General features: G+C 50.6%; 1 protein-coding gene across 1 annotated transcript; it reads right to left on the bottom strand.

Moving 5' to 3' along the window:
• Positions 1–20,135: 20,135 nt before the first annotated feature.
• On the bottom strand, positions 20,136–25,283 carry NRSN2 (neurensin 2). The gene is made up of 3 exons (XM_060124830.1): positions 24,990–25,283; positions 22,255–22,449; positions 20,136–20,561 (listed from the first exon to the last, which is right to left on the bottom strand). The coding sequence occupies exons 1-3, from the start codon at positions 25,281–25,283 to the stop codon at positions 20,136–20,138; spliced, it is 915 nt and encodes a 304-aa protein (XP_059980813.1).
• Between the last annotated feature and the right edge of the window lie 510 nt (positions 25,284–25,793).

Here is a 25,793-nt window from a genome sequence, read left to right as displayed (position 1 = left end):
TCTCCGGCATTCTGCTAAGGGGCAGCCTGAGGCCCAGCTATGAGAAAGTAACCCAGGAGCTTTGCAAAGACCACAGACTTACGAGCTGACTCTGGGCTCAACAGAACCACTGTGGTGACCTGGGGAGGCCTGGGCTCTGGTGGGCTTCACAGCACTCATTTAATAGAGGCAGTGCAGCCTGGTAGTTAAGAGCAAGTCCCCTGGAACCGGCCTGCCTAAGTGTGCCCAGACCCACTGTGCCCAGACCCACTGTGCTACCTCAGGAAATGGATTAAATAAGTTAACAAATGTTAAATGCTTAGAATGCGTGGCACATGGTAGATGCTCAGTAAACAGAGTGGAGACAGTGGAGGCTTAGAGAGGGACGGCACCCGTAACAGGACTTGCACCCCAGGTGTGGGAAGCCCAGGTGCCACTCACTGTTTGGTGAAGCATCCCTCTGCAGCCCCGGGGGTCCAATCCCTTTAAGGCCTTGATGTCTGAATTCACCAGTGTCGAAAAATAACTCCTCCAGGCAGAGGTTGATGGGAGGCAGGTGGAGTCACCTTTGTTTCCTTGGTTGCAGAACTCCAGGGACCAGCTCACCTGTGTCTCAGAGCCTTCAGGGCACACCAAGGGGTTCTGGGATCTCATTTAACCCTGGAGACTCCCATGCCTGGGAGGGATGAATGAACTCATTTTCTACACCAGGACCTAGACTCAGCTGGACCCTCCCACAGCTGTAGGGGGGCAAGGAAAGGCTGGGATGTTGTTTTCCCAGCACCTTTCTGAAGCCAGACTGTGGCTGCGTTTGCTTATACATTCCTAACTTTGTTTCATGCTGTGTCAGACCCTGTTCTAAGTGCTGGGAACTCAGCAGTAACAAGACTGACTCATCCCTGCCCTCTCGGATCTTATAAATCAGTGGGGAGACAGACCATTCTCAGGAAAATAAAATCAATAAACCAAGATCATTTAAAATAGGTCATGTGTCATGTATTTTCTTGAATAGCATAAATTTATTCTCTATCAGATATGACTGAGGGCTGGCTATTTTCAGTAGGGCTCATCAGGAAGGTGATGTTTAAACTAAGATCTTAAGGAAGAGAAGGGGTGAGGAGTGCAAAGATGTGAGAGGAGACGGAGGAAAGAGTAAGTGCAAAGGCCCTGGGGCACTTAAGGAACTGTGAAAAGGGCAATGTCACTTCCATTCTATAGATGAGTCAAGGTGAGGGGCTTACCCACGACCACCCAGCTTAGTATATGAAGCAGATTTGAGATTTGAAACTGGGGCAGCCGACTCCAGTGCCCACAATGTCCAGGGACATTTCACAATCTTTGCAACCCAGAAGCCTCCTCCAAGACTTGTGGGTATGGTCACTGGAACTGTACCTTGGGCATGGACCCCACGTTTGGGGACCTTATCACTGTTAGGGGTATCAAATCCCAATTCTCTAGACCAGCACTTTTCAATAGAACATAACAAAACCAAATATGTAGTTTCAGATTTTCTAGTTATGCATTAAAGAAGCATAAAAGGAAGCAGGTGAAATTAATTTTAATAATATAGTTTATTTAATCCAATATATATATAGCATATTATAATTTCAACAGATAGTAAAAAATTGTTAATGAGATAACCTAAATTTTTTTCATACTAATATCTTCAAAATCTGGCATATATTTTATGCTTAGTTTGGACACAAATCAGCATGGAAGCTAAATTGTCAGTGGTTAAAGTAAAATTGTCAGTGGGTAAAGAATGTTAAAGTATCAAGACAATTAAGGTTTGTTTAATGGAGAAAATGTTTTACCTGTTTTAAAATTAAAAAAAATGAAAAATTCAGTTCCTCAGTCACCCTAGACACACTTTTAAATGGTCAATAGCTACCTGCGGCAAATGGCTACCATACGGAGTAGCACCACCCTAGACCAAGAATCTCCGGCACAGGGTCCAGCAAGTATAGCAAAGAAGTGAAGAGCCTGTTGGGTCTACAACAAAGCTGCCAAATAGCCTTGAGCCTCAGCTTCTGCATCTATAAAATGGGATTAATTATACCTTCCTTGCATTGTAGTCTTCAGGATTAAATGATTAAATGTACTGAAACATCCTTATGTCATAGTCAAACCACATTTCCTGGGTTCAAATCTTACCACTGCCGAGTAGGGAGATTTTGGGTAATTTACTTAAGCTCTCTGTGCCTCAGTTTCCTCATCTGTAAAGTGGAGATTTTAATAATATCTACTTCATTGGTTTGTCATGAGGATTAAATGACAATGTTTGTGAAGTGCCTGGAATATAAATGCTATATAATGGGACTTCCGTGATGGTGCAGTGGTTAAGAATACGCCTGCCAATGCAGGGGACACGGGTTCAAGCCCTGGTCCAGGAAGATCCCACATGCCGCAGAGCAGCTAAGTCCGTGCGCCACAACTACTGAACCTGTGCTTTAGAGCCCGCGAGCCACAATTACTGAAGCCCGCGCACCTAGAGCCCGTGCTCCGCAACAAGAGAAGCCACCGCAATGAGAAGCACATGCGCTGCAACAAAGACCCAACGCAGCCAAAAATAAATACATTTATTCTTTAAAAAAAACAAATAAAATAAATGCTATATAAGCATTTGTTTAAAAGTGAGAAAATAAAAGGAGACCAACACTCCCCCCTCAAATTAAATGCAAAAATGTGCACTTCCCTGAAGAGAGAGTTCAGCTTTCATGAATTTCCTTCTCTCCAGGCTCAGAACATCCCTCTGCCCAGGTCCCTGAGCCAAGCAGGCTGCATTTCTATTTGCTGTAGTTCTGAGGACCCTCAGCAATGCCGGGAGGAACTCAGAGGAGGAGAGGAGGTGAGGTCTGGGGACTGCTGTGCTTAACTTCCTCTCCACCCATGTGTTGCTGGTGCCTGCTGTATGCCTGAAATTCCACCACTGGTGTCCTCAAAACTTTCATCTTTAGGTTTTCCCCCCCAAAAGTGAAACGATGGCTTAAAAAGAGTTCTGGTTGCATTCCAGATCTGGCTGAAGCCACTCACCCTGTGAGATTGTGGGCAAGTCTTCTCCTCTTTGGGAGCCTTAATTTTCTTATGTGTAAACTAGGAAGAGAGTTGGATTAGGTCAGGGTTTTCCCAACTATGTTGCATACAGCAGTAGTAGGATGCCAGATGGTTTTAGGGTCTCAAGACTCTATTAAATAACATTGAATCATATTGTGATACACGTATTTCCTTTTGATTTTCTTCCAGTTCCTGCAATTACTGGGGGAGAAAGTCTCATTTAACAGTGTCTGTGTTCTTAACACTTCAATGTTAAGGAAGGGAGAGCAGAGCTCAGCTAGAAACAGGATTTAAGAATTTTGTTTTAAGTGAGAGAGTGGCATGGACATATATACACTACCAAACGTAAAATAGATAGCTAGTGGGAAGCACCCGTCGCATAGCACAGGGAGATCAGCTCGGTGGTTTGTGACCACCTAGAGGGGTGGGATAGGGAGGGTGGGAGGGAGGGAGACGCAGAGGGAAGAGATATGGGAACATATGTATATGTATAACTGATTCACTTTGTTATAAAGCAGAAACTAGCACACCATTGTAAAGCAATTATACTCCAATAAAGATGTAAAAAAAAAAAGAATTTTGTTTTCCTCGTATTTAATTTTACAGTTACTTCCTCTTTATGGTAAATGATAGTGGTCAGTGATTTAAATTTTTTTCGCTTTTAGATGAATTTACCTAAGTTTTAAAAAATGAGCTGATTGAAAGAAAAACATTATGGAACTCATAATACAGGAGGGTAAATGGATTTGGGCCAATCAATTTGGGAAAAATGGTGGGTGATTCAATAGTTGCAGCTCTGGACCTGTACTCCTCTTGGGGAGCATTTATTAGGAGACCGGGCACCTCCCCCGTCTCTGGGGTTTTCCAGGGGCTTGGCAGAGATCCCTCAGCATCCGAATCTGGTTCAGGCTGGGCCGCAGAAAAGGCAGGAAGGCCAGTGTTTGGGCACAGCACCAGCCCGGTGGTGGTCCCGTTGCAGGCACGGCTGTGTTGGGTGATCCAGCTCTGGCCCGTCGGCCTGGGTTTTCTTCATGAAGAATGTGATTCTTGTGCCCATGGATCCAGCATGGCCCTGTGTGGGTGCCTCCCTTACATCATCTGATGCCTCCACAAACTTCCTCACCAAGTTGCTGTTTTCATCCCTGGAGGCAGATGAGGAAACTGGGGCTCAGAGAGGTGAAATCACTGCCTAAGGAGGCGGGTAGGCAGTGGGATCTCGCGCCAGGTCTGGCTGAAACCCTGGGTGGTCTTCGGGTACACCGCCTCCTTGGCTGGTCCTAGCTGCATGACATTGAGCAAGTCACTTAGCTACTCTGAGACCCAGAGCCCTCATCTACCAATGGAATTGAGGATAGATTCCTCCTGATAGGGTTACTGAACTGCTTACTGTTATGGGGAACTATTATTGGATTAAATGGAGAGTTATATGAGTTAATTACAAGTAAAGAGCTTAGAAGAGTTCCTGGCACACGGTAAGCACTTGATGATAAGTGATTAACATTATTTCCAGGGGGCCCGGGCTTCTACCTCCACCCCCAAGCACACACCCCTTGAGAGCTGAGCACCCCCCACGTGGCACGCCTAGGCTGTGCCCTCCATCTGCTTTCTCATGTAATCCTCGCCACAACCCTGTGAGGTAAGAGTGAATTTATGCCCATTTTACAAGTGAGGAAGCCAGGTGTCAGAGAGAGGAAGTAGCCTGCCCAGGATCACACAGTAAGACAGGGGTGTTGAACCCAGGTCTGTATGGCTCCAAAGCCCATGTTGGTCCACTCATTCAGGAGTCTCAACGAGAATGATTTGAAAGTTCCTGGGGAAGTCCCATGCCCTCCTCAAGTGTGAGGGGTCCTAACCCCCAATTGTGGTGGGAGGAGCTGGAAACCCAGGACAAAAGCTGGTTTCTGGTTCTGACCTTGCCTCTGACAGTTGGGTGACCTTGGGCAGCCACGAGTTCTGCTCTGGGCTCAGCCACGGAATTATTACTGTTTTGTGTGTGTTGGGGGTGGCACTCTCGGAACTTCCAGGGATCCTGACTCCCTCCTTTACCTTCCCGCTGCAGGGAGGAGAGAGCCCCAGACCCACCCGCTCCTGATACTGGAGTCCTGCCGAGTTGGGTCGCCGAATCATCTGACCCCTGCCCTGCCTTCTTTTTGATCTGCCTCCTTCCTGTCCTGAGGCCACCGGGGCCAGGGAAGGAAAGGGATTATGTGTGTTCAATCCAGGCCACCGCCTGCCCCTTCCCTTTCTGCGAAAAGCTTGCAGGGTGTGGAGTGGGGGGTGCTGAGGTGTTCAGCCACAGCCAGTTGCCTCAGAAAGCCTTGCGCAAGGCGCCCTCCTGGGTCAGGCATAGGGGCCTGCCCCACAGCCCTACCCCCACCCCACCCCTAGCCCGGGGCCCCCGGGGTACCAGAGTGAGGATGGTTAGGGCTTGTTGGAGACACTGAGCCCGACTTGGCCCCTGGGGCCTGACCTAGCCAGGGCCAGAGGACGAAGGGGAGGGTTTGGGGCAGGTGCTGCTCATCTCTCTGGGTGATGGAAATTAGGCTGGAAACTGCTCCTCAACCAGTCCAGGTCAACCCACCCGCTCAGCCCCTCCCTGGAGAAAGAGGAGATTAGGCCAGTGCCCTGGACACTGACTGAGCCCCGATCCTTGCTGGTCATAGACTGAGCCCTATTCCCTGACTGGGGACTCTGACTAAACCCTGACCTGAACCTTCAGATGTAGCCTGAGCCCTGATCACTGCCCACAGCCATGGCTAGATCCTGACCCTGGTCCCAGGCTGAGTGCTGACTTGGTCGTTGACGGGGCACCCACCTTCTCCCATCTTGACCCCTGACCTAAATTCCAAGGCCAGCTCCTGACTGAGGGATAGTCCTGCAGACAGACTCGGCTCTAGTCCACTACCCTTGACCCCAGTCCCCAGATAAGCCCAACTCTCACCTCAGGCTTGGTCAGATTCTCTCCTGAGAATCAGGAGCTGCGCTCAGGCCCGGGCATCAAGAGCTTGGCACCTGCCGGCCTCCCTTGTGGGCATCTTACCCCCTCCGAGGATGAGGATGGCCCAGGGGCTGGGTTGAACGGAGGGCCCCATGGAGTTGTCCTCTGACTAGCCCAAGGCTGTGACTCAGCAGGGTGGGGGCTGGATGTAGAGTCAGGCAGGGCTACTGGGGAGGTGCTGGGTAGGTGCTGAGTCAGTGCGGGGAGAGAGAGGACAGTGTCTCTGAGGTTAGAGATACTGGTGGGTTGTGGGGAGGCCCTGGGTCTGGAAACAGATGGTGTGCGTGGCAGGCTGGGACCATTAATATAAAGCACCTCAGCTCAAGTCCTATCTACCTCCATCTTCCCATTTATTGACCATTTTTCCATCGCTCATCCATAGTTTTCTTTCTCAGAGCATCCTGTTCTTTCCCTTCAGAGCACATATTAGAATTTGGAATTATAGATATATTTTATTATACATAATTATTATATATTGATTATATGTATATCTGTCTCCCCCACTCAGCTGTAAGCCCCCTTAGGGTAGGCACCTGCTGGTTTGGCTCACCAGCATATCTCCAGTACTTGGTATAGTGCCTGACACATGGTAACTATTCATCCCTCATCCATCCATTTACCATTCACGTGTAACCCATTCCCCGCTGTTTATCCATTCAACTTTCTCCTACCATCTCTCCATTCTTCCATCTATGCTCCATTCAACCATCACCCATCCAAACTCCCACCACCTATATATCTCTCCAGCATCAATCAAACCATTTATATATTCATTCAACAAATATTTATTGAGTACCAATTACCTGTCAAACACTGTTTTAGAGGCTGGAAATACTGCAGAGAAAATAACATGTATATATCTGATGTAACAGATGATGTAATAAAAAAGTGCTTACATCCCAGTAGATAGAAAATATGCAAGAAATAATTAACATAAGAAATACTTAAAGTATTAGGGTATGTTAGAGGGTGATAGGTGCTAGAGGGAAAAAGTAAAAAAAAAAAAAAAAAAGAGCGGGGAGAGAATCAAGAGGGTGGGTGGAGGTAGGTAGGAGGTAGGGTAGTCCAGTGGATGCCATGAGACTGTCTGGAGGACACATTGTTCAGGCAGGGGGAGTGGCTTATGCAAAGTCTCCAAGGGGAAGCCTGTTTGGTATGGCTGGAGTGGAGCAAGTGAAGGGAGGTGGTGGTAGATGAGGTCAGAGAGGTAAATGGGGGTTCAGACCATCTGGGGCTTTGGAGGCCTTTGAAAAGACTGGAGAGAGAGGAGCAGTGTTGCAATAAATCAGCTGAAGAACTCTGGTGGCTCAGAGCAAGGCAGTAGCTATGCAGGTGGTGAGATGTGATTTGATTCTGGGTATATTTTAAAGCAACAGGCTTGCTGTTGTTTCAGATGTGGAATGTGAGGGGAAATGGTTTGTCAAGGATGCCCCCAAGCTTTGCTGGCCTCAGCAACTGCAGGTATGGAGCTGCCATCAGGTGAGATGAGCAAGGTGTTTGGGGGAAAACCAGAGATTCAGCTTTGGTTGTGCTGAGTTTGAGATGTCTTTTAGACATTGTAGAGGAGCCGTCGGATAGGCAGTTGGATGTACGCACTGGAGTTCAGGGGAGAGATATGAGCTGAAGATATAGATCTGGAGTCATGGACATGAGGCTGGATGAGAGCAGCAGCGACTGAGTGCTGGACCACTCCAGCAGGCAGGGTTGGGGAGAAGCCAAGGAGTGACCCGTGAGGAGTGTCCTTCTGACAGCCAGGAGGCTGTAGAGGCCTGGATGCTAAGTGAAGAGAGAAGGTGTAGCAAGGAGCAGGGAGTGTTCAACTGTGTCAGAAGCTATTGACCAGTCAAGAAGATGAAGGTTGAGAATTGAGCATTGAATTTGGCAACGAGGTGACCATGCCAAGAGCAGTTTCAATGGGGATGGGGTGGGCAGGTAGAAGTATGATCCAAATAGATTTAAGAGAGAAGAGGAATCAGAGACAGTGAGTACAGACAATTTTTTCAAAAAGACCTTTGCTACAAAGTAGAGTAAAAAATGAACAGTAGCTGTGGGGAAGACTGAAGGATCAAGGGAAGGCTGTTGTCCTAAAGACCAATTCATCTACCATTTATTCATAAGTCCATTCAACCACCATCTACCATCTACTTGTCCATCCACCATTCACCGTGCATCTGCCCAAACATCCATTCCTTATTCATAAGCTAAGAAGTTTGTCCTGAACCCCTACAGGGTACCAGCTCCCATGCCAGACACTGGAATGTGGGGTGGAGGGAAAGAAATGCAGAACCCAGAATCTGGCGATGGCAGCTACTCAGTTTAAGTTCATTGAATGGGTTAAAGAGCAAGAAGACAGGGTGCCTGCTCTCCAGGTGCTTGGTCTAGCAGGAGGACACAGAATGCCAGAGCTGGGGCAATATCTGCGTGTCATCTAATATAAACCAGAGAGAGGAGGTGTCTTGCCTGAGGTCACCCGATGGGCCAGCAAGGGAACCAGGATTCACATCCGGGCTTCCTGTCTTGGCAGACAGGTTGAGACAGGTTTTTTCTCTTCCAGGATCTGTCTGGGGGATGGAATTTAACCGGGAGAAGGAAATGTGTGAGAACATGGCATTTTCAAGAGGACGGATTTGAAAATATTTTTATTTATTTACATTTTGGCTCAAAATTCAAAAGGTACGAGGTGTCGTACTTGAAAAGTCTCCCTCCCATTCCTGTCTCCTCTTTTTGGAGGCAACCAATTTTCTTGTTTCCTTTAAGACATAAGTTATGACTATTTCCCCCTTTTTACACAGATGAGAGCATACATTCAGTCCTTCAGATTACTTTTTTTCTTCCTATTTAACAATTTGTCTTGGGGATTATTCCTCATCAGTTCAGAAAGTCGTTCTTGTTTTTTTTTTTTTTTCAGCTTTGTAATAGTCTGTTGTGGGGATGTACTAGTTTACTGCAACCGTCCCTTGTGAATGAACATGTCATTATTTCCAGTCTTTTGCTGTAACAAAAAGTGCTGTGACGTTCATACACGGGGGAGTAGCGAGAAACTCTGAGCTAATTTCCTAGAAGCAGAGTGGCTAAATCGAATGTGTGTGCATTTGCCCTTTTGATGGAAATTTCTGGATGATCCTCCATCAAGATTGTGCCAATCTACCTCCTGCGGCAGAGCTTGTGAGGACTGTTTCCCCACGAGTTCGACAGCACAGTTTTGATCTTTACTGATCTGATGGTGGTGTGGGGCGGACACTGGAAGTGTCTTCAGGCAGCTTTTGTATGTTTCTCTTGGGCTGAGGGATGAATCTTTTCCCCTTTTACAGCCACTTAGGCAGCAGATGTGGAAGAGGCACTTCTCAGGGTTGGCACCGCCCAGGCTGTCTAGGTGGTGGGCAGTGAGTGCCCCATCTCTGGGGGAGGTGACCCAGGGGAGGTGCAAGGGGGCCCGGCCATCCGCCTGGCAGGGGCTGTGCTGCCGCGAACAGTTTCAGCTCCCTCTGCTTCCTCTGCTTCTGGCTCCCCACCTCCTCCCAGGTGTGCGCTGTCTCCATCACTTCCCCCATCTCTGCACCCCAACAGGCCACCCCAGAGTCCCCGCCCACTTCCTTAGGAAGCCCTTTCCCTCTTCCCGCCATTTAGCCTTTCCTTGGCCTAGAGCTTCTGGAAGGCTGGGGGAAGGTGACAAACAGCCCTCCTACCTGGTCCCTCAAGACACCAGGGAAAACATTAGAATCTCAGGCTATCTCCACTAGTCGGGCACTCAGTGATGGTCAAGCTCACACCCCTCACTGTGGGTCAGAGTGCAGAGTGAGTGTGTGCGGATGTGCATACGTTGGTGTGAATCACCTGGATATGTCTCTGTGGCGGCGTGGACAGACCTGGGCTGGAACCCCTGCTCAGCCTCTAATCAGGCCCCTGTGAGCCCAGTTCTCAGGAGCAGACCCCCTACCCGCCTTGCTGAGTCACCTCCTCCTCCCACCTCACTCCTTCCCTCCAGCCACTTTCCTTTTATTGTAGTCCTTGAACAAACCAAATTTTTCCTGCCTTGGGGCCTTTGCCTTGCCTGCTCCATTTGCCTGGAACTTTCCCAGGCTCCTACTTCTCCTCCTTCAGGTCTCAGGTCAAATGTCACCTCCTCGAGAGGCCCTTCCTGGCCACTCACAAAGTATCGCGCCCCACCCCAGTTCCCGCGGTCTGTCTCTAAGCCATAACTCCGTCTTATTTTTTTTTTCCATCTTATTTTATTCATAGCATTTGTCAAGGTTTGAAATGATCTCTGTGTATTAAATTGTCTGTCCCTCCTGCCCCCACCAGAAAGGAAGAACCCCGAGGTCAGGGATGCCGCACCCCCGTGTCTAGCACACAACCTGGCACCTACTAGGTGTTCAATTAATAACTATTAAATGAACGAATGCAAAGTGCTCAAGTACAATGCCTGACATAATAAAACTCAATATTGCTGGTTATTATCATCATAGAAACGCTAGGGGCTAACATGATTATTTATGAGGAATAAGCAACATCATTCAGCACTCCTTACAGTGACTATTTACTTGAGTCCCGTGTGATGCTGCATCCTGGGAGAAACAGGGACATGAGACCCAGTGGATGCTGTTGAGGAATAGACAATATAGCTGGGAGGACAAGGACCGAGGAAAAATAATCATCATGTATTGAGACAAGACTGGAAGTGGTTATTATCAACCCATTTTTTAGATTAGAAGCAGAGTCTGACACGCCTAAGGTCACCCGGCTGGCCAGTGTGTCTCCAAAGCACCTAGCACAGTGCCTGTGCCAAGAATGGGGGCTCGGTGGCCAAGGTGTCATTCGCACACCTGCTTGGGCCTCCCTGGAGCGTTTCCAGTGCTTGGGATGCGGGCCACACGCCTGGGCACACCCCTTGCACATGGCACTAGAGAGGTGGTTTTGGGCTGCACGTGTTCCTCACAACTCTGGGGCTCCTGGTAGAGAGGTTGGCGCTGAGGGCCACTGGGGGCCTCTCTGCCGGGAGGTCTTTAGCCCTGGGGCCCAGGGTGCAGGCAGGACAGGGGCAGGTGGAGGCCCGGGAGGGGAAGAAGGAGGAAGCTGCACTTGTGCTCATGGGACACACGCGCTGGCAGACACCAGGCTTCTGGGCGCTGGTGCATATGCGCGTGCGCGCGCGCGCGCGCACACACACACACACACACACACGAGCTCTCTTGCACGCTCTTGCTCCCCCAGCACGCTGAGCACTGCTCACACTGGCTGAGCCACTCTGAGGATCAAGGGTCCTCCCAGTCCCCTGGCCTGACTGGCCTCACGGGAGCTCTCAGCTTGGCAAGGCAGGACTGCGTCCGCGCTGTTCACCGAGCATTCCAGTGTCTGGCCCAAGCCCAGCCCAGGGGAGGCACTCAAGAATTGTGGAGACGATAGATTCATTCCCTTCCTCCTTCCATCATTAACTTATTACCCTTTCCTTCACTCACTCACTCACTCACTCAGGGCCTCCAGGATGGGGCAGTACTGCTCCCTCCCTCACCCCTCCCTCCCAGGGCCTGCATCCACGAAGTGCCTGTTAGATGCCAAGTCCTGGCAGCTCTTCTCCTGCCAAACCCGGTCCTGGACCCTGCCTGGGTGCACCCCCAGTGGACATTCTGTTTTCCTCCCTCCTTCTTCCTGCCCTGACCGCACGTCCCAGGCCAGATGTTTATGAAACCCTATAAGTTCTTCCATCATCAGGCTCCTGAAGGCCTGATGCCCAGGGTTTGGCTTTGAATCATGTGCTCTGGGACTTGGCGAAGCTCAGACTGGAAGCTCACAGCCCTCCGTTGACATCAACCCAGGCTGAGACCCGGAGCAGGACCAGAGTCACTGGGCCCATCACCACACACACCCATGGAGCACACCTGTGAACAGACGTGTGATGGTGTGCTCTGGAACAGAACGGGACGTGTCCAAGGTCACAGGGAGTGTCCATGTAGGAATACCACCACGGCACATCTGTTCACTCATGAACACATCTGCACAGCAGTGGCAAGAAACTCCACTTCCTAGTATCAGAGGACCAGGGTTTGAATCCCAGCTATTTAGTAGCTGTGTGACCTTGGGCAAGACACCTCACTTCTCTGAGCCTTATCTTTACTTACTTACACATAGTAGATGCTCAATAGACATGGCAGCTAAAAAAACTCAATAGTAGAATAAGTGCATATACACAGAGTGTGTCAGTGTATCTACAGGATGTCATCGTAATAACTTACAGCCTGTTGGGAGTGCACGTGAGTGTAGATTGGTGTGTACCCGCTCATGCAACATGTTTATTCAAGGGCTTGTGTATGGGCCCACCAATGTACACATGTGTCTGTGAGGCCATTTGGGCTGATTATTTTTTCCAATAATGCACACCATTTCTGGGTGGTTTTCAGAGGATTTTCTGAGTACCCGTCACGGCAGGAATTGGTGTTTATCTGGGTAGACACGCACATGCTTGCCTGCGTCTGTGTGGACCTGTAAGGGGTTATGAGTACAAGCCCATCCCTTACCAGGTTGGTTAGCTGGTAGAGTCTGTGGGGATTGGGTCACTTCTGCAACTATGGATGTCAGTGTTATGGGGCATTGTGGAGCTGGGCTGTTGGGGTTCAAATCTCACCTGTGCGACCTTGGGCAGGATGCTTCAACTCTCTGCGCCTGGTTTCCTTTTCTGGGAATTGGAGGTCATGGCAAGCACCTTAGAGAGGTCTGAGGACCAAAAGAGTTAGTTAATGTGAAGTGGTGAGCACAGAGCCTGGCACAGACAAGTGCAGTGTGTGCTGTTCTTTGAATCTCCCTGCGTCTGTCCTGTGATACATTCCTCGTCCTTCAGTTACAGCACTAGTTCTATTATACTGCCATTGTCTGCCTACAAAGACTGTCCTGTCCTCTAGATTATGAGTCCCTGGAGGACAGGACCATGTCTGAGTCATCCCTAATTAGAACCTGCGCATTGCCAGCTAGCTCTAAATCTCAGATGTGTCCTCTTCCCTGACGACAGCTAGCACTTATTGGGCACTTCTAGGTGCCAGGCACGACTGTAAGCTCCTTGAGTCTTCAAACAATCTCAAGGGATTGGTATCCTTGTCCTTATTTTAGAGACAAAGAACCCTAGAGGTTAAGAAAGGCTCAGGCGCGCACAGAGACCTGAACCCCAGCAGGCTGCCTCACTCGCAGCCCGCTCTCGACTTGGGATGAAGAGTTTGGGGCATGACTGCTGCTGAGCGCCCGCAGCACGGTGTTCTGGACGCCCCACGGCGGGCTCTCTCTCATCCCACGTCCGCTAACACCTCCCCATTGATATGAATATCCCTTTGTTTCTCTCTCTCACCCTGGGGCATCTCAGCTCCCTGCCCTGGCACAGCGCTGCCAGAGGCAGGCTGTGTCCCCGGGTCACCCCTTCTTTGATCCAGTAGGGTGTCAGGTGGAGGAGCTCCCTTGAATCTGGGCTTGAGAAATAACCTAGACACCCGCCCACCCCCAGCGGGGATGGGGGAGGGGAGGCAAACCCACAGGAGGGAGGGGCAGCCTCGGGGTGGCGATGCATTGGGTGTTCAGGCTCTGGGCTAAAAAGGGGTGGACCCTGCCCATGAGCTTCCCTCCCTCTCCCAGGTGTCCTCTCCCCAGAGAGGAGAGGGCATGCAGGCTGGTGGAAACAGCTTCCCTCTGGTAGAGCAGCTGAGCTTGCCATCCCCTTGCAGGAACACTAGAAGGCACCCTTGAGGCAGCTGTGGCTCTGAGGCTATTTTGGGCCCCCGTGTGTCCCTTGGGCTTCAGGAGCCCCTGAAGCCCAAAGCCTTGTGTATTCTGGTGTTGTTGGGTGGCGCAGCCTACAAATGTCAATCAGGTCAAGGTGGTTGATAGTGTTGTTCAAGTCTTCCATACCCTTACTGATTTTCTGTCTAATTGTTTCTTCACTTATAGAGACAGAGAATGGAAATCTATGCCGCGGCCTGGAAACTCTCTCAGTGAGGTCAGCTGGGGTGATCGTAGCACTCCTCTCTGCATTGGTTTCCTGGTCCATTCCTTAGTTCTTCCAGGTGGAAGGGTGAACCTCATTCCTGTTACCCCATCTTGACCAGAACGATTGTATTATTTTGGTAACTTTTTAAAGAAAATAATTTTAGATTTATAGAAAGAAGAGTGGTAAAGACAGAACCGAAAGTTTCTATATACACTTTAGCCATGTCTCCTTGCTCTCTTGCAATCGGTGACAGTTTCTTGGCCTTTCCTTGTTTTTGTGACCTTGACACTTTTGAAGAGTGCTTGTCACAGGTTTTGTAGAATGTCTGTCAATTTGGGTTTTCCCGTGATTAGGCTGAGGTTACGGATTTGGAGGAAGAACACCACGCAGGTCAAGTGTGCTTCTCATCACATCATTTCAGGGGTCCAGAAAATCAACTAAACTTGTTATTGGAGATGCGAAACTTGATCATTTGCTTAAGGTAGTGCCTGCCAGATTTCTCCACTGTGAAGTCACTCTTCTTCCCTTTCCACATTCAGAAAGCGAGTTGCCAAGTCCAGCTCACACTCAAGGGGAGGAGAACTAAGCTTCACGGCCCGGAGGGTGGAACATCAAAGGAGCTGTGGGCATGTGTTAACCCCCCACTGGAAGTTAATAAATATCTGGAGGGGAGATACTTTGAAACGACACAAATCTACTGTTTCACCTTAAAGTTTCACCGGCTCATTTTAGCATTCATAGGTGGGTTTCAACTGCAGCAATGATTACTGAAGTGTGTTTAGGGAGATTTCCCTCTTTCTCTCAATCCTTCCATATTTATTAATTAAAAATTCTTCTGCAAGGGAGATTTGTCTCTTCTCCCCTATTTATTAAGGGTATTCAATCAATTATACTATTTAAAAATTTTTAAGATTAATTATTTTTAAAAATGTAATCCATTCACACCGTTCAAAATTTAAAATGGGTGAAAGAGCATGTGGTGCCAGGGTCCCTCCCACCCCCACCCACCCACCCAGTCCCCAGTGCCCTCCCCAAAGGTAACCGAAGCCAAGAGATTTGACGCATATACCAGCAATGTCCATAAGTATTCTTCTTTTTACACGAGTGGTTTAAAGGAAGTCATAATGTCGTGCACCTTGCACCTTTTCACCTGACAATTTAACTTGGAGATCGGTTCAGATCAGTACATAAAACGCTTTCTCATTCGTTTACGTAGTATCCCAGTATGTAAATCCACCATGATTGATTGACTAGTCCCCTATCAGTAAACATGTGGGTTGTTTCCAAATGTTTTCTGTTACAATGCTGCAGTGTTCCAACATGTGGAATTGAACCTACAGATCTATCTGCACAAGAGGGAGGGGTCAAAGGGCGTGTGTACTTCCCATTTTGATGCTGCCGAGCTGCCTCTCTTGTACGTCGCACCAGTTTACATCCTGTATTAGATTCCTAGGGCTGCTGTACAAAGTACCATAAACTAAAGTGACAAAAATGTATTGTTTCCCAGTTCTGGAGGCTAGAAGCTGGAATCAAGGGGTCAGCAAGCCATGCTCCCTCTGAGGCCTCGAGGAAAGCATCCTTCCTCGCCTCTTCTAGCTTCCGGCTGTTAACCAGCAGCCCTAGGTGTTCCCTGGCTTGTAGATGCGTCACTCCAGCCTCTGCTTCCATCTTCATGTGGCTGTCTTCCCTCTGTCTGTGTCATATCCAAGTTTCCCTCTTCTTATTAGGACACTGTTTATTGGATTAGGGCCCATCCTAATCCAATATGGCCTCATTTTAACTTTATTATAGCTCCAAAGACTTTATTTCCAAATAAGGTCATATTCACAGATTCCAGGTGGATATGAACTTTTGGAAAACACTATTCAACTCAGTACACATCCCCACTAGCAGAGTATGAGAGTGAACCTCCTTCAACACTCTTCAAGGATTGCAGTGACATTTGGCATTATTGGGAATTAATTTTGGTGATTGGATTCTGCTTCTCCAAAATGGGATGCTCTATGGGGACAAGGCTGTGGGGAGGCCTGAGATTTATTGGGGTTACAGACAAGGGTTGGCTTCCCATGTGGCAGCTGGAAAGGAAAGCTTATGTGACATAGATATTCTGGAGTGGAGCTACCTCCGATTTCTGGGCCATTTTGTCAGTGTGAAATTCTCTCCCTGGTTCTGATTAGCTGTGAGAGCTAACCCAGAATGTCTAGGTCAGAGGTCACACACAGCAGCTCATGGGTTGAAGCTGTCCCCGGGAATGTTTGTTGTGAACAGTGCTCAGTCATATGTTGAAACAGATACTAATGTTTAAAAAGGGATACAACTCAGGCTTCCCTGGTGGCGCAGTGGTTGAGAGTCCGCCTGCTGATGCAGGGGACACGGATTCATGCCCCGGTCTGGGAAGATCCCACATACCGCGGAGCGGCTGTACCCGTGAGCCATGGCCGCTGAGCCTGCACGTCCGGAGCCTGTGCTCCACAACGGGAGACGCCACAACAGTGAGAGGCCCGCGTATCGCAAAAAAAAAAAAAAAAAAAATTGGATACAACTCATATAAAATTTTGGATTCCTAACTTCTCTGAAAAAAAAATCTATTAACACTATGCTCGTATTTCCACAGAACGACGAACATCTGGATACATTTGTGGGCACTTAATATTGTGACCCCAGCTCTGGGCCTTCAAACCAAGAGGCAACATAGTGCAGGGGGCCCAAGCTGCATTTGAATCCCAGCTATGCATTTGCTTGTTGACCTTGGGCAAATGGCTTAATGTCTCTAAGTCTCACTGTCCTCGTCTATAAAATTAGGATTGATTTATTCAACACATTTCTATCGAGCATCTACTATGTGGCAGGCACTGTTGTAGGCACTTGGGATATGTCAATAAACACAGCAAGCAAAGATCCTTGCCCTTGTGGAGCACGTACTGTGGCAAGGGTAGACAGGTAACAAATGATGCTATAACACATAAGTAAATTATCTGGTATTTGAAAAGTGGTAAATGCTATAGGAAAGCAGAAAACCAAAGTAGAATATTATTCAGCCATTAAAAAGGATGAAATAATGCCATTTGCAGCAACACGGATGGACCTAGAGATTGTCATACTGAGTGAAGTAAGTCAGACAGAGCAAGAGAAATACGATATTGCTTATATGCGGAATCTAAAAAAAATGGATACAAATGAACTTATTTACAAAGCAGAAACAGACTCACAGACTTAGAGAAGGAACTTATATTTACCGAGGGAAGGGTCGGGGGGAGGGAGAGTTAGGGAGTTTGGGATTGACATGTACACACTACTAGATTTAAAGTGGATAACCAACAAGGACCTACTGTATAGCACACGGAACTCTGCTCAATATTCTGTAACAACCTAATTGGGAAAAGAATTTGAAAAAGAATCGATACATGTATATGTATAACTGAATCACTTTGTTGTACATCTGAAACTAACACAACATTGTTCATCAACTGTACTCCAATATAAAATAAAAAGTTAAAAAAAACCCAACCCAAAGTACACAGGGAACAGGGAATGGGGGCACAGTCACCTTCTAAGATAGGCTGCTCAGCAGGAATTCCCTGGTGGTCCAATGGTTAGGACTCCTTGCTCTCACTGTGGAGAGCCCAAGTTCGATCCCTGGTCAGGGAAATAAGATCCCACAGCCCCCCCAAAAAATAGGCTGCTCAGGGAAGGCCCCACTGAGAAGGTGACATTTGCACAAAGACTTGAAGGAAGTGGGGGGATTGACCAGGTGCTGAACTCAGGAAGAACACACCAGCAGGGAACGGCTAGTCAAAGGCTTCAGGCAGGAGCTGTGCTTGATGCTGAAGGAACAGCCAGGAGGCTGGTCTGGCTGGAGAGGAGACAGGAGCGGGGAGAGTGGTGGGAGCCGAGGCCACAGGGGAAGAAAGTGGGAGAAGGGTGTCAGCAGATCACGTCAGGCCTTGTAGGCCACAGGGAGGATTTTGGCTTTTACTCTGGGTAAGGTGGGAGCCACGGGAGGGTTCCAAGCAGAGAGGGGACACTGTCTAACCTATGTCATCCAGGATCTGTGTGACTGCTCTGTAAAGATTGGAGTGTGTGTGTGTGTGTGTGTGTGTGTGTGTGTGTGCGCGCACGTGCATGTGTGCGCACAGAAGCAAGGTGCCGGGAGACCGGGGAGAAGCTTGTGCGATAATCCAGATGAGAGCCAGGGAGCTGGCCTTGAGGATGGCGAGAAGCACTGAGGTACCGGGTGCATTTCCAAGGGTGAATTGACAGGACTGGCTGGTGGCTTGGATTCAGGCTGTGAGGAAAGAGAGGAGTCAAGGATGACTTCAAGGCTTTGGGCGGAGCTGCCACTCTCTCAGGAGTGGGCAGCATAGGAGGGGCAGGTCTGGAAGGGGAGGGGTGGAAAGGAGAACAGTTCAGCAAAGTTGAGTTGAGATTCAACATGTAGGTGAATTCAGGTGGAAATCCAAGCCTGGAGCCTGGGAGTGAGATTTGGGAGTAACAGTCCCCACCTAGGTGGTTGTGAAGGTTCACCGAGCTCATGTCTGTGAGGCCCTGAGAAAAAGGCCTGGCCCCCAGTGAGTGCTAGTGAAGGTTAACTGTTCTTTTCTTCCTGGAAAAGATCCCACCTTTGGCTCCAGCTCCGGCCCTCAGAACCCCCTCCTCACATCCCTCTCAGGGATGGAGACAGAAATTTGTCAAGATGGCTGAGAAATTTCTCATCTCATCTGTAAAATGAAGAGAATCATCCACTTTCTCAAAGGATTATCGTGAGGCGCAAATGAGAAATAATGGATTTAAGAGTCCAGCACACAGTAGGTGCTCATAGCAGTTTCTTTCTTCCCTCCCCAGGCCCTGGTGGTCAGGGAGAAGAGAAGCAAAGTCAGTATCCATCCCAGCTGTTTATTGAAAGGCAAGGGGTGGGGACGGGGCGGTGGAAGGGTGCAGAATGGGGAGGGGCAGTAGGGCCTGCTTTGTGGAGGAGGACTGAGGACCCTCCCAGGAGGGCTGCCCCCACCCCCACCTTGAGACTAAAGGGGGAGGGTAGAGGCATGAGCCTTGGGCATCTCTCTCCAGCTGTCTTGGAGCTCCCCCTAGTGGTAGAGAACAGAGATGATGCATCTGGCTGGGGAGCCTCAAGGATGGAGGGGTTGGTGCCTCCAGGAGGGCACATTTGTACAGGGTGAGGTCAGGACCTGTGGGTGATGGTTTCTAGGCGGGTGGACTCGGAGGGGCAAATACATCCCAGTTCTCCTGCCCCCTGGTTCTTAGAGACCATTTAAATGCATGTCCAAAGTATCTTCTGAGCCACCTGGGACCATTAGGCATCAGCTAGGCTCTCTGGGCCGAACCTGTGCCACCCCTGCGGGTCCCCTGGAAGCCAGGAAGGTGTGGGGTCCTGCTCCCACTGTGGAACAAGATCTGTTCCAGGAGTCTACAGACGTGGGTCCGAGTTCCTGCAGACTGTCAGCCTCCCTCCGCCACCTCATCTGTAAACTGGGGTTAGTAATCGTTCAGGATGGAGTGGACTGGGGGCTCTGATGCCAAGATGTATAGAAAACATACTGTAAGGAGGAAATGTTTTTGCACCATCCTGGTCCAAGTGAGCATCTTGGACCCATCCTGAGGCCTCCTGGTGCAGCTGACAGAGGGAGGGGTCAGTGGATAAGAATGACCCCACTACCCCTCCCCTTATCTTTGCCTATGGAAGGTAATACTTATATCCTGGGGAGAAAAAGAAAGTCATGGAACTCTAGAATCTGGTCCAAACCCTTCATTAGTGCAGAGACAGGAACTGATGGTCTGAAAGGGTAAGGGGTTTGCCCAAGGTCATACAGAGGAAAGAGCGGGGATAGGTTGAGGGAGTTTTCTGCCCCTGAATGGCTTTGGAAAGGAGGAATGGGTGGGAAGTTTTGGGGTGACTCGGGGAAGGCTGGCATCTTGGAGGACTTAGGGCCCTACCCTTGGGAAGGGGACACAGAGATGGGAGCTCCAGACTTTCTGACCTGGAGTTGGGCTTTCTGGGGCCTTAGATGGAAGGGGCCCCATTGAAAGGGAGAAGTTAGGGAGACAATGGGAAGGTGGGATGTGGTAGGGCGGAGGAAGGGTCCAGACCCCAGGCCTGGCTCCTCCTCTGGCCGTGAGGCCGGCTCAAAAGTCTCTCTTGGGCTGGATGGTCTGCACAGAGGATTGCCCAAAGTGGCTGGCGGGTGGTGAGAACCAAGACCGGCCACTGGCGTCATGGAAAATGGGGGACAACTGCTGCTCCAGCTCATCCCCGAAGACCTCCATGTGGCCATCGGTTTCAGTGTCCAAGGGTTCTGCCTTGGGGTCCTGGCTCAGCCAACCAGTCGTGGCCCAGAACATGCAGATGGCCAGCAAGATCCCAGCTGCCCCGCAGAGCACTGTGCCTGCCAGGCGGCAGGTGCCCAGGGCCTTGTTGTAGTCGGCTGCCCGCTGATCCAACACCAGGAACTCGCCCTCTCCGATGCCCTCCAACTTGGGGGGCACTGCATAGCCAGTGGTCAGGGCTGCCAAACCCAGTAGCAGAAGCAGGGTACCTGAGGATAAGCTGATCTGGAGAGAAGCAGACAGATTGGGAGGCAGTTAGGGTCAGCTGGGGCCCCAGGCCAAGGGATCACCTTGGATCCCAACTGGACTTAAAGGTAACCCCTTGGTCCAACCTTAAAAGACGGGATCATAGACACACCTGTTAGGATCTAATTGACAAGGGCACAAACTATCACGTTCTATTTGAAATCTTGAGACCTCTGAATTAATTTCCCTTTCAGCTCCCACCTGGCAGTGGACTTCTTCTGCCAGCCTTGAGTCCCCCTGAATCATCATTTGGGTCCCATCTTATCCCCCTGTCCCATCTACCCTCTACCTCTATCCCTCTGTCGGGTTAACTTCTACACATCCCTCAGATCACATGCATGTCAAACCTCACCTCCTCAGGGAAGCCTTCCAGGATGCCCCTGGACTGGGTCAAGTCCCCAGCTCTGCACTCATGCAAACGCTGTGCCCATTTGCTCTTCAGTGCACTCACCTTGGTGCACACCTGGACGTGTACCTTGGTTACTATGTAAGTGATGTCTGTCTGCCTGCTACACTGGACTGAGAGCTGGGAAAGCCATGAGATTAGAGACTGCCTGTTTTGGCTCCCAAGGTGTCTTCCATGCCTAGCACGGTGCTGGTACCCAGCAGTAGCTGAGCGAATGTTTGTAGAATGACTAAATGAACCACAGCTAGGAGCTCCTCAAAGACAGGGACCACATCGTCTTAAATTCTGTGTCCCCAAGATCCTAGCACACTGCTTGGCAATAAGAAGATGCTCAAAAACTTAAAATACGTACTTTCTCCTGGAAGTCTTCCCTGATCACCCCAGGCACTGAGGGCATTTCCTCTCCTGCCATCCTCTGCACACCTGGCCTGAGGTTGTGCATTCTCTGTGCAGGTTGGCACCTCGCCTTCCCACTAGAGCGAAGACTTTTGAAAGCAGAGAGGAGGGACCCTCTGTCTCAGGCTTCCTATAGTATTTATCAAAGAGCATTGTAGGGACCCAGCTCACTGCCACTTCCATGCCTTTACTCACATGGTGCTCCCTAACTGACCACCCTCCATGGCTGGTATGGACATTGGCTGTTCGTTTCTCTCACATTTTCTACTGTCCTGGCAACAGTCCCCCAGTAGATCTTTGGGAAGCCACAGGAAGATTTAAGTGAGGTGAACCCTTCTTCCTGCCAGTCAGCATATACCATCCCTCTGGCCACAGTAATTAGCTCAGGGCTGGGCAAGTGACCCAGTCAGAGCCAATGCAATACTTGCCAGGACTTCTGGAAGTGAAAAGCATTGTTTCTTTTCTGAAAGAAATACTGGTTGAAATTCTGATTTCCCTTGGAAGGTGTGGAGTGAGAGACTGAGGGTCAGCTTGGGAGCAGTCGTTTGGAGAACACATGGGGAGAGCCTCAAACTAATGGGCTGCAAGGATGGGGGTACCATGGGGAGCCTGAAGGAAATCTTGAGTCCTCAGTGTGATGCTTTGAACTGCTGGAGCGAACTTTGCCTGAAGGCCCCCAACCTCTGGTCTCTTCCATAAAATGAGCAATATTTTCCCTTTATTGTTGAAACTCATTTGAGTTGGGTTTCCTCTTGTTTGAACATGCAAGACCCCTAATTGCTACGCAGCCCCTTTTCTTTCTATCCACTGATCCCACCTCCTCCCTGAAACCACAGGAAATCACAGGAATTGCTCCTCCTTCCACCTTACCTTCCAGCACAGTGAGGGCCAACGTCGGTGACGGCACAGTACAGGAGGCCCCTCAGGGTCATCGCTGAGGGGGGTACCTGCACAGTCCTCGTAGAAGAGGTGCAGATAGGAGCGGACCCCATACCACTTGCCATCTTCCACGTTGGGGCCTCGGCTGCAGCCACAGGGACGCTCGCAGCTTGGCATCCTGGGTCCCTGTGGGGTAGGCCAGGTGCAGTGGACAGAGGGAGGGGGCAGTGAGGGTTGCCCATGGTGACTCTCCAAGGCCCCCGGAATCTTTGTGCTACGTTCACCTCTCCACCCATTTTAGAGAGCTCACACTCACAGCAGAGCCTGTCCTTCTGGAATCCTGGTCTGAGTAGAGTGTGAATGGGCCAAGGCACTGAGTGCTTAGCCCACAGCCTTCGTAGGTGGCAATAAATTTGCATGTTTCCTGTGGAGGCCACCCAGTGGCTGGAACTGTGGGTTCTGGAGCCGGGACTGTCTGGATTGGAATCCAGGATCACCACTTCCCGGCTGTGTGATGTCAGACAAGTGCTTTCACCTCTCTAAGCCTCAGTTTCCTCATCTGTAAAACACAGCTGATAATCATACCTGCTTTATACAGTTTTGTGTCCGGTGCCAAGAAATGATAGCTTCTGTGACTATTATTACTGTAATTTCTTCATTATTATTTTATCCTGAACTTCTAGAGCCCCATGTCTAGAGTGAGAGCTTCTTATCCCCATCTCCTCTCCAAATCTCTTCCCCTTAATTTCCCGCCTTTCAAGGTATTCTGGGATGAAAGTGTCACGGTTGACACTCGTCCAATCGGGTGGAGCTCCCCAAGCTGCAAGGTCCTAAAAGATCCCTCCCCAGGGCTGCCCCTCAGAAGGCAACAATCTCCAAGTCCCAAGGAATCTTGACTCCACAGAAGGTGAAAGTCAGGGGTCCTCAGGCTTAGGTGTTCTTAGGCTCAACATTAGATTTCTAAAGAAACCTATCTAAGGACTTTTCTTTTCACAAATGGAGACACTGAGGCCTAGGGAATGGAAGGTCCTTGTGTATCCAAACATCCTTAGGACTAAAAGCAAAGGGGGTGGGGGTTGCTGGGGAAGGACTGGGCTCCCCCCCATGCCATGATTTGCAGTTTCAAACAAAATGAAGCAATGTGCTTACACTAAAGGATAAGACAAATTTCTAGTCCCCTCTCATTTCCAGATGTGATCCTCAAATCCCTGTGGAGAAAGACTCACCAGCACACAAACACACAGCACAGAGAAACACACACACACACCAGAGACATACACGGATAGATGCACATACACACACACAACACCACAGACATATACAGACAGGCACACATATACCACACAGAGACACACAGAGCTAGACACACAGCACAAAGACACAGACACTCAGACACACCACACACACACACACACACACACACACACAGCCACAGTGTGTGTTGGAGGTGGTTCTATGGACCCACACCAGCACACAGAAGTGCTGCGTTAAAGCCTGTCTATAAATCACAGCTCTCCACAGCCCTCACCCAAAACTCAGGGGAAAGAAGGGAAAAGGGGTAAGAGACAACACCCCCCACCCCCACTGACATACAATGGGGAAAGGCAGAGATCAAAAGCCAAAGACAGAAAGAAGAGGGCGAGTGGTGAGGTGAAGAGCCGGCGCTCGAGGGAATAGGGGAGGGGGAGGGGTGGGGCTCTGCAGAAGGTGTGGCCAGAGCGGGCACCGCCCCAGGAGATTTCAGCTTCCTCATCCCGGCCGGCGGGGCGGTGGGCATCAGTGCAAAGACCATTAACCGAAGATCCTAGGGGACGGGGCGGGGAGGGAGCTCAGGGATTATAGGCCAGGGTTAGCTCCTCCTCTCGTGCAGCTCACTGTCCCTCTCCTCCAAATATACATCACCCGATCCTGCTGGCATCGGAGCGGGAAGGTGACCTTGACGCTGCCTCCCCCTCGACCGGGTCCCTCCCCCTCCTTTTAGGGTTGCCGGGAGGCGGACTGGCGGTCTGGGGGAGGGTGGGAGAGGATGCTGAGAGCCCAGGACCAGGGTTGCCAAGGAACTGCTGGGGAGCTGTCCTTAGGCGGGATGGGGGAGGAGCTCCGTGAGAAGGGAGAGGGAAGAGGACGGAGCTACTGGGTCCGAGGGGTGGAGGCTGCGGCGAGGAGGCGAGCGGTGACAGCCACGAGGGCCCGAAGATGGGTGGAATCTCTCGTATTTATGGGGCCTCTCTCAGTTCTCCTTCCCAGACCCCCGGACCCACGCACTCCAGCGTCCAGCGTAGCTCAGGCGGAAGGGACGCTGTCTTGGGGGGTGAGGCCAGAGAAATCAGGCCAACTTCCCCCGCCCCCACCGCACACTGTTTCTGAGCCGACCACCAGTTCCCCAGTTGAGATTAAGTGCATCCTTTCCCCTAGAGGGAAACTGAGGCAAAGAGGGGCGGGAATGGGTTTTCTGCAGAGGTGGGTGGGGTCTTGTCCTCTGAGGCCTCCTCCCAGCCTACCAACCCTGAAGTGTCTCCGGGCTTTGGGCTGGCGAGACCTCTGCCCCAGCTACTTCCCCGAGACCCTACCTCGCAAAGCCCGAGGCACACCAGGGCTGGGGCGCCGCCGTCCCGCCCGAGGCGGGACACGGCCGGGCTGGGGATGCGGCAGGGGTGGGGGTTCTCCAGATCCTGGGAGGAGGCGGGGTGGGGGTCGGGCCGAGCGTGGGGCAGGGCTGAGCTCACCTCTCCGTCCGCAGTCTCCGCCGAGCGGGAGCGGGAACGCGAGCAGAGCAGAAGCAGGTTGTGTTGGCGCCTGCGCCGCAGTTGGGGGGCGGGGGTGACATGGGTGGGGGGGCGCCGGCGCGCCCTGAGGGCTGGCTCTGCAGATTTCGGACCCCTGCAGGATTGCGAGCCCTGGTCCCCTTCCAAGAGTTCTCTTCTCTCTCTGAGACCCCAGGCCCCTCGCGGGGACCCCATCATATCCCTCGACCCCACCCCCTCATGCAGTCCCTCAAACTCCTCGTCTGACTGTCCCATCACTCCTTCAATCTCCCAACCCTCTGACTGAAGACCCTTGACTTCATTGAGCCTTCATTTCCGCACTGTATCCTCTGTTTCTCTCTGGGCCTCCATCCCCCTCATGGAACCCTCACCCCAGTGTACAAACGCTCATCTACTGGCTGCGCCCCCATCCTCTTCACAGACTCCTGGCTCTCTCGTTGAGCCCCACGTCTCTCCCGCCGGGTCCCTACCAGGAAGTCCCCTCCTGCCTCCATCAGGAGCCCCTTATCTGACTGCAGTCCTCACACTCTCACTGAGTCCCCCATCCTCTCTCCATGCTCTCCCTCTTCGAGCCCCTACCCCTTGCTGAGGATCAGCGCCCCTTATCTTGAGAAGGGAGCTGGGGTTGGAGAGAAGCTGCTGGGAGAGACAAGTCCTTTCCCTTCTGGAAGGATCCTCCCTTGTTCTCTCTCCCAACCTACCCCTAGCTCCGTCCTGGACAGTGTGTCCTCTGGCCCATCTCCCTGGAGAGCCAGCCCTTGCCAG

Source organism: Lagenorhynchus albirostris, chromosome 15, assembly GCF_949774975.1.
Source record: "Lagenorhynchus albirostris chromosome 15, mLagAlb1.1, whole genome shotgun sequence".
In the NCBI taxonomy this organism is placed as follows: domain Eukaryota; kingdom Metazoa; phylum Chordata; class Mammalia; order Artiodactyla; family Delphinidae; genus Lagenorhynchus; species Lagenorhynchus albirostris.
The sequence above is the reverse complement of the archived record's forward strand: the minus strand, read 5'-3'. Positions and strand labels throughout refer to the sequence as shown.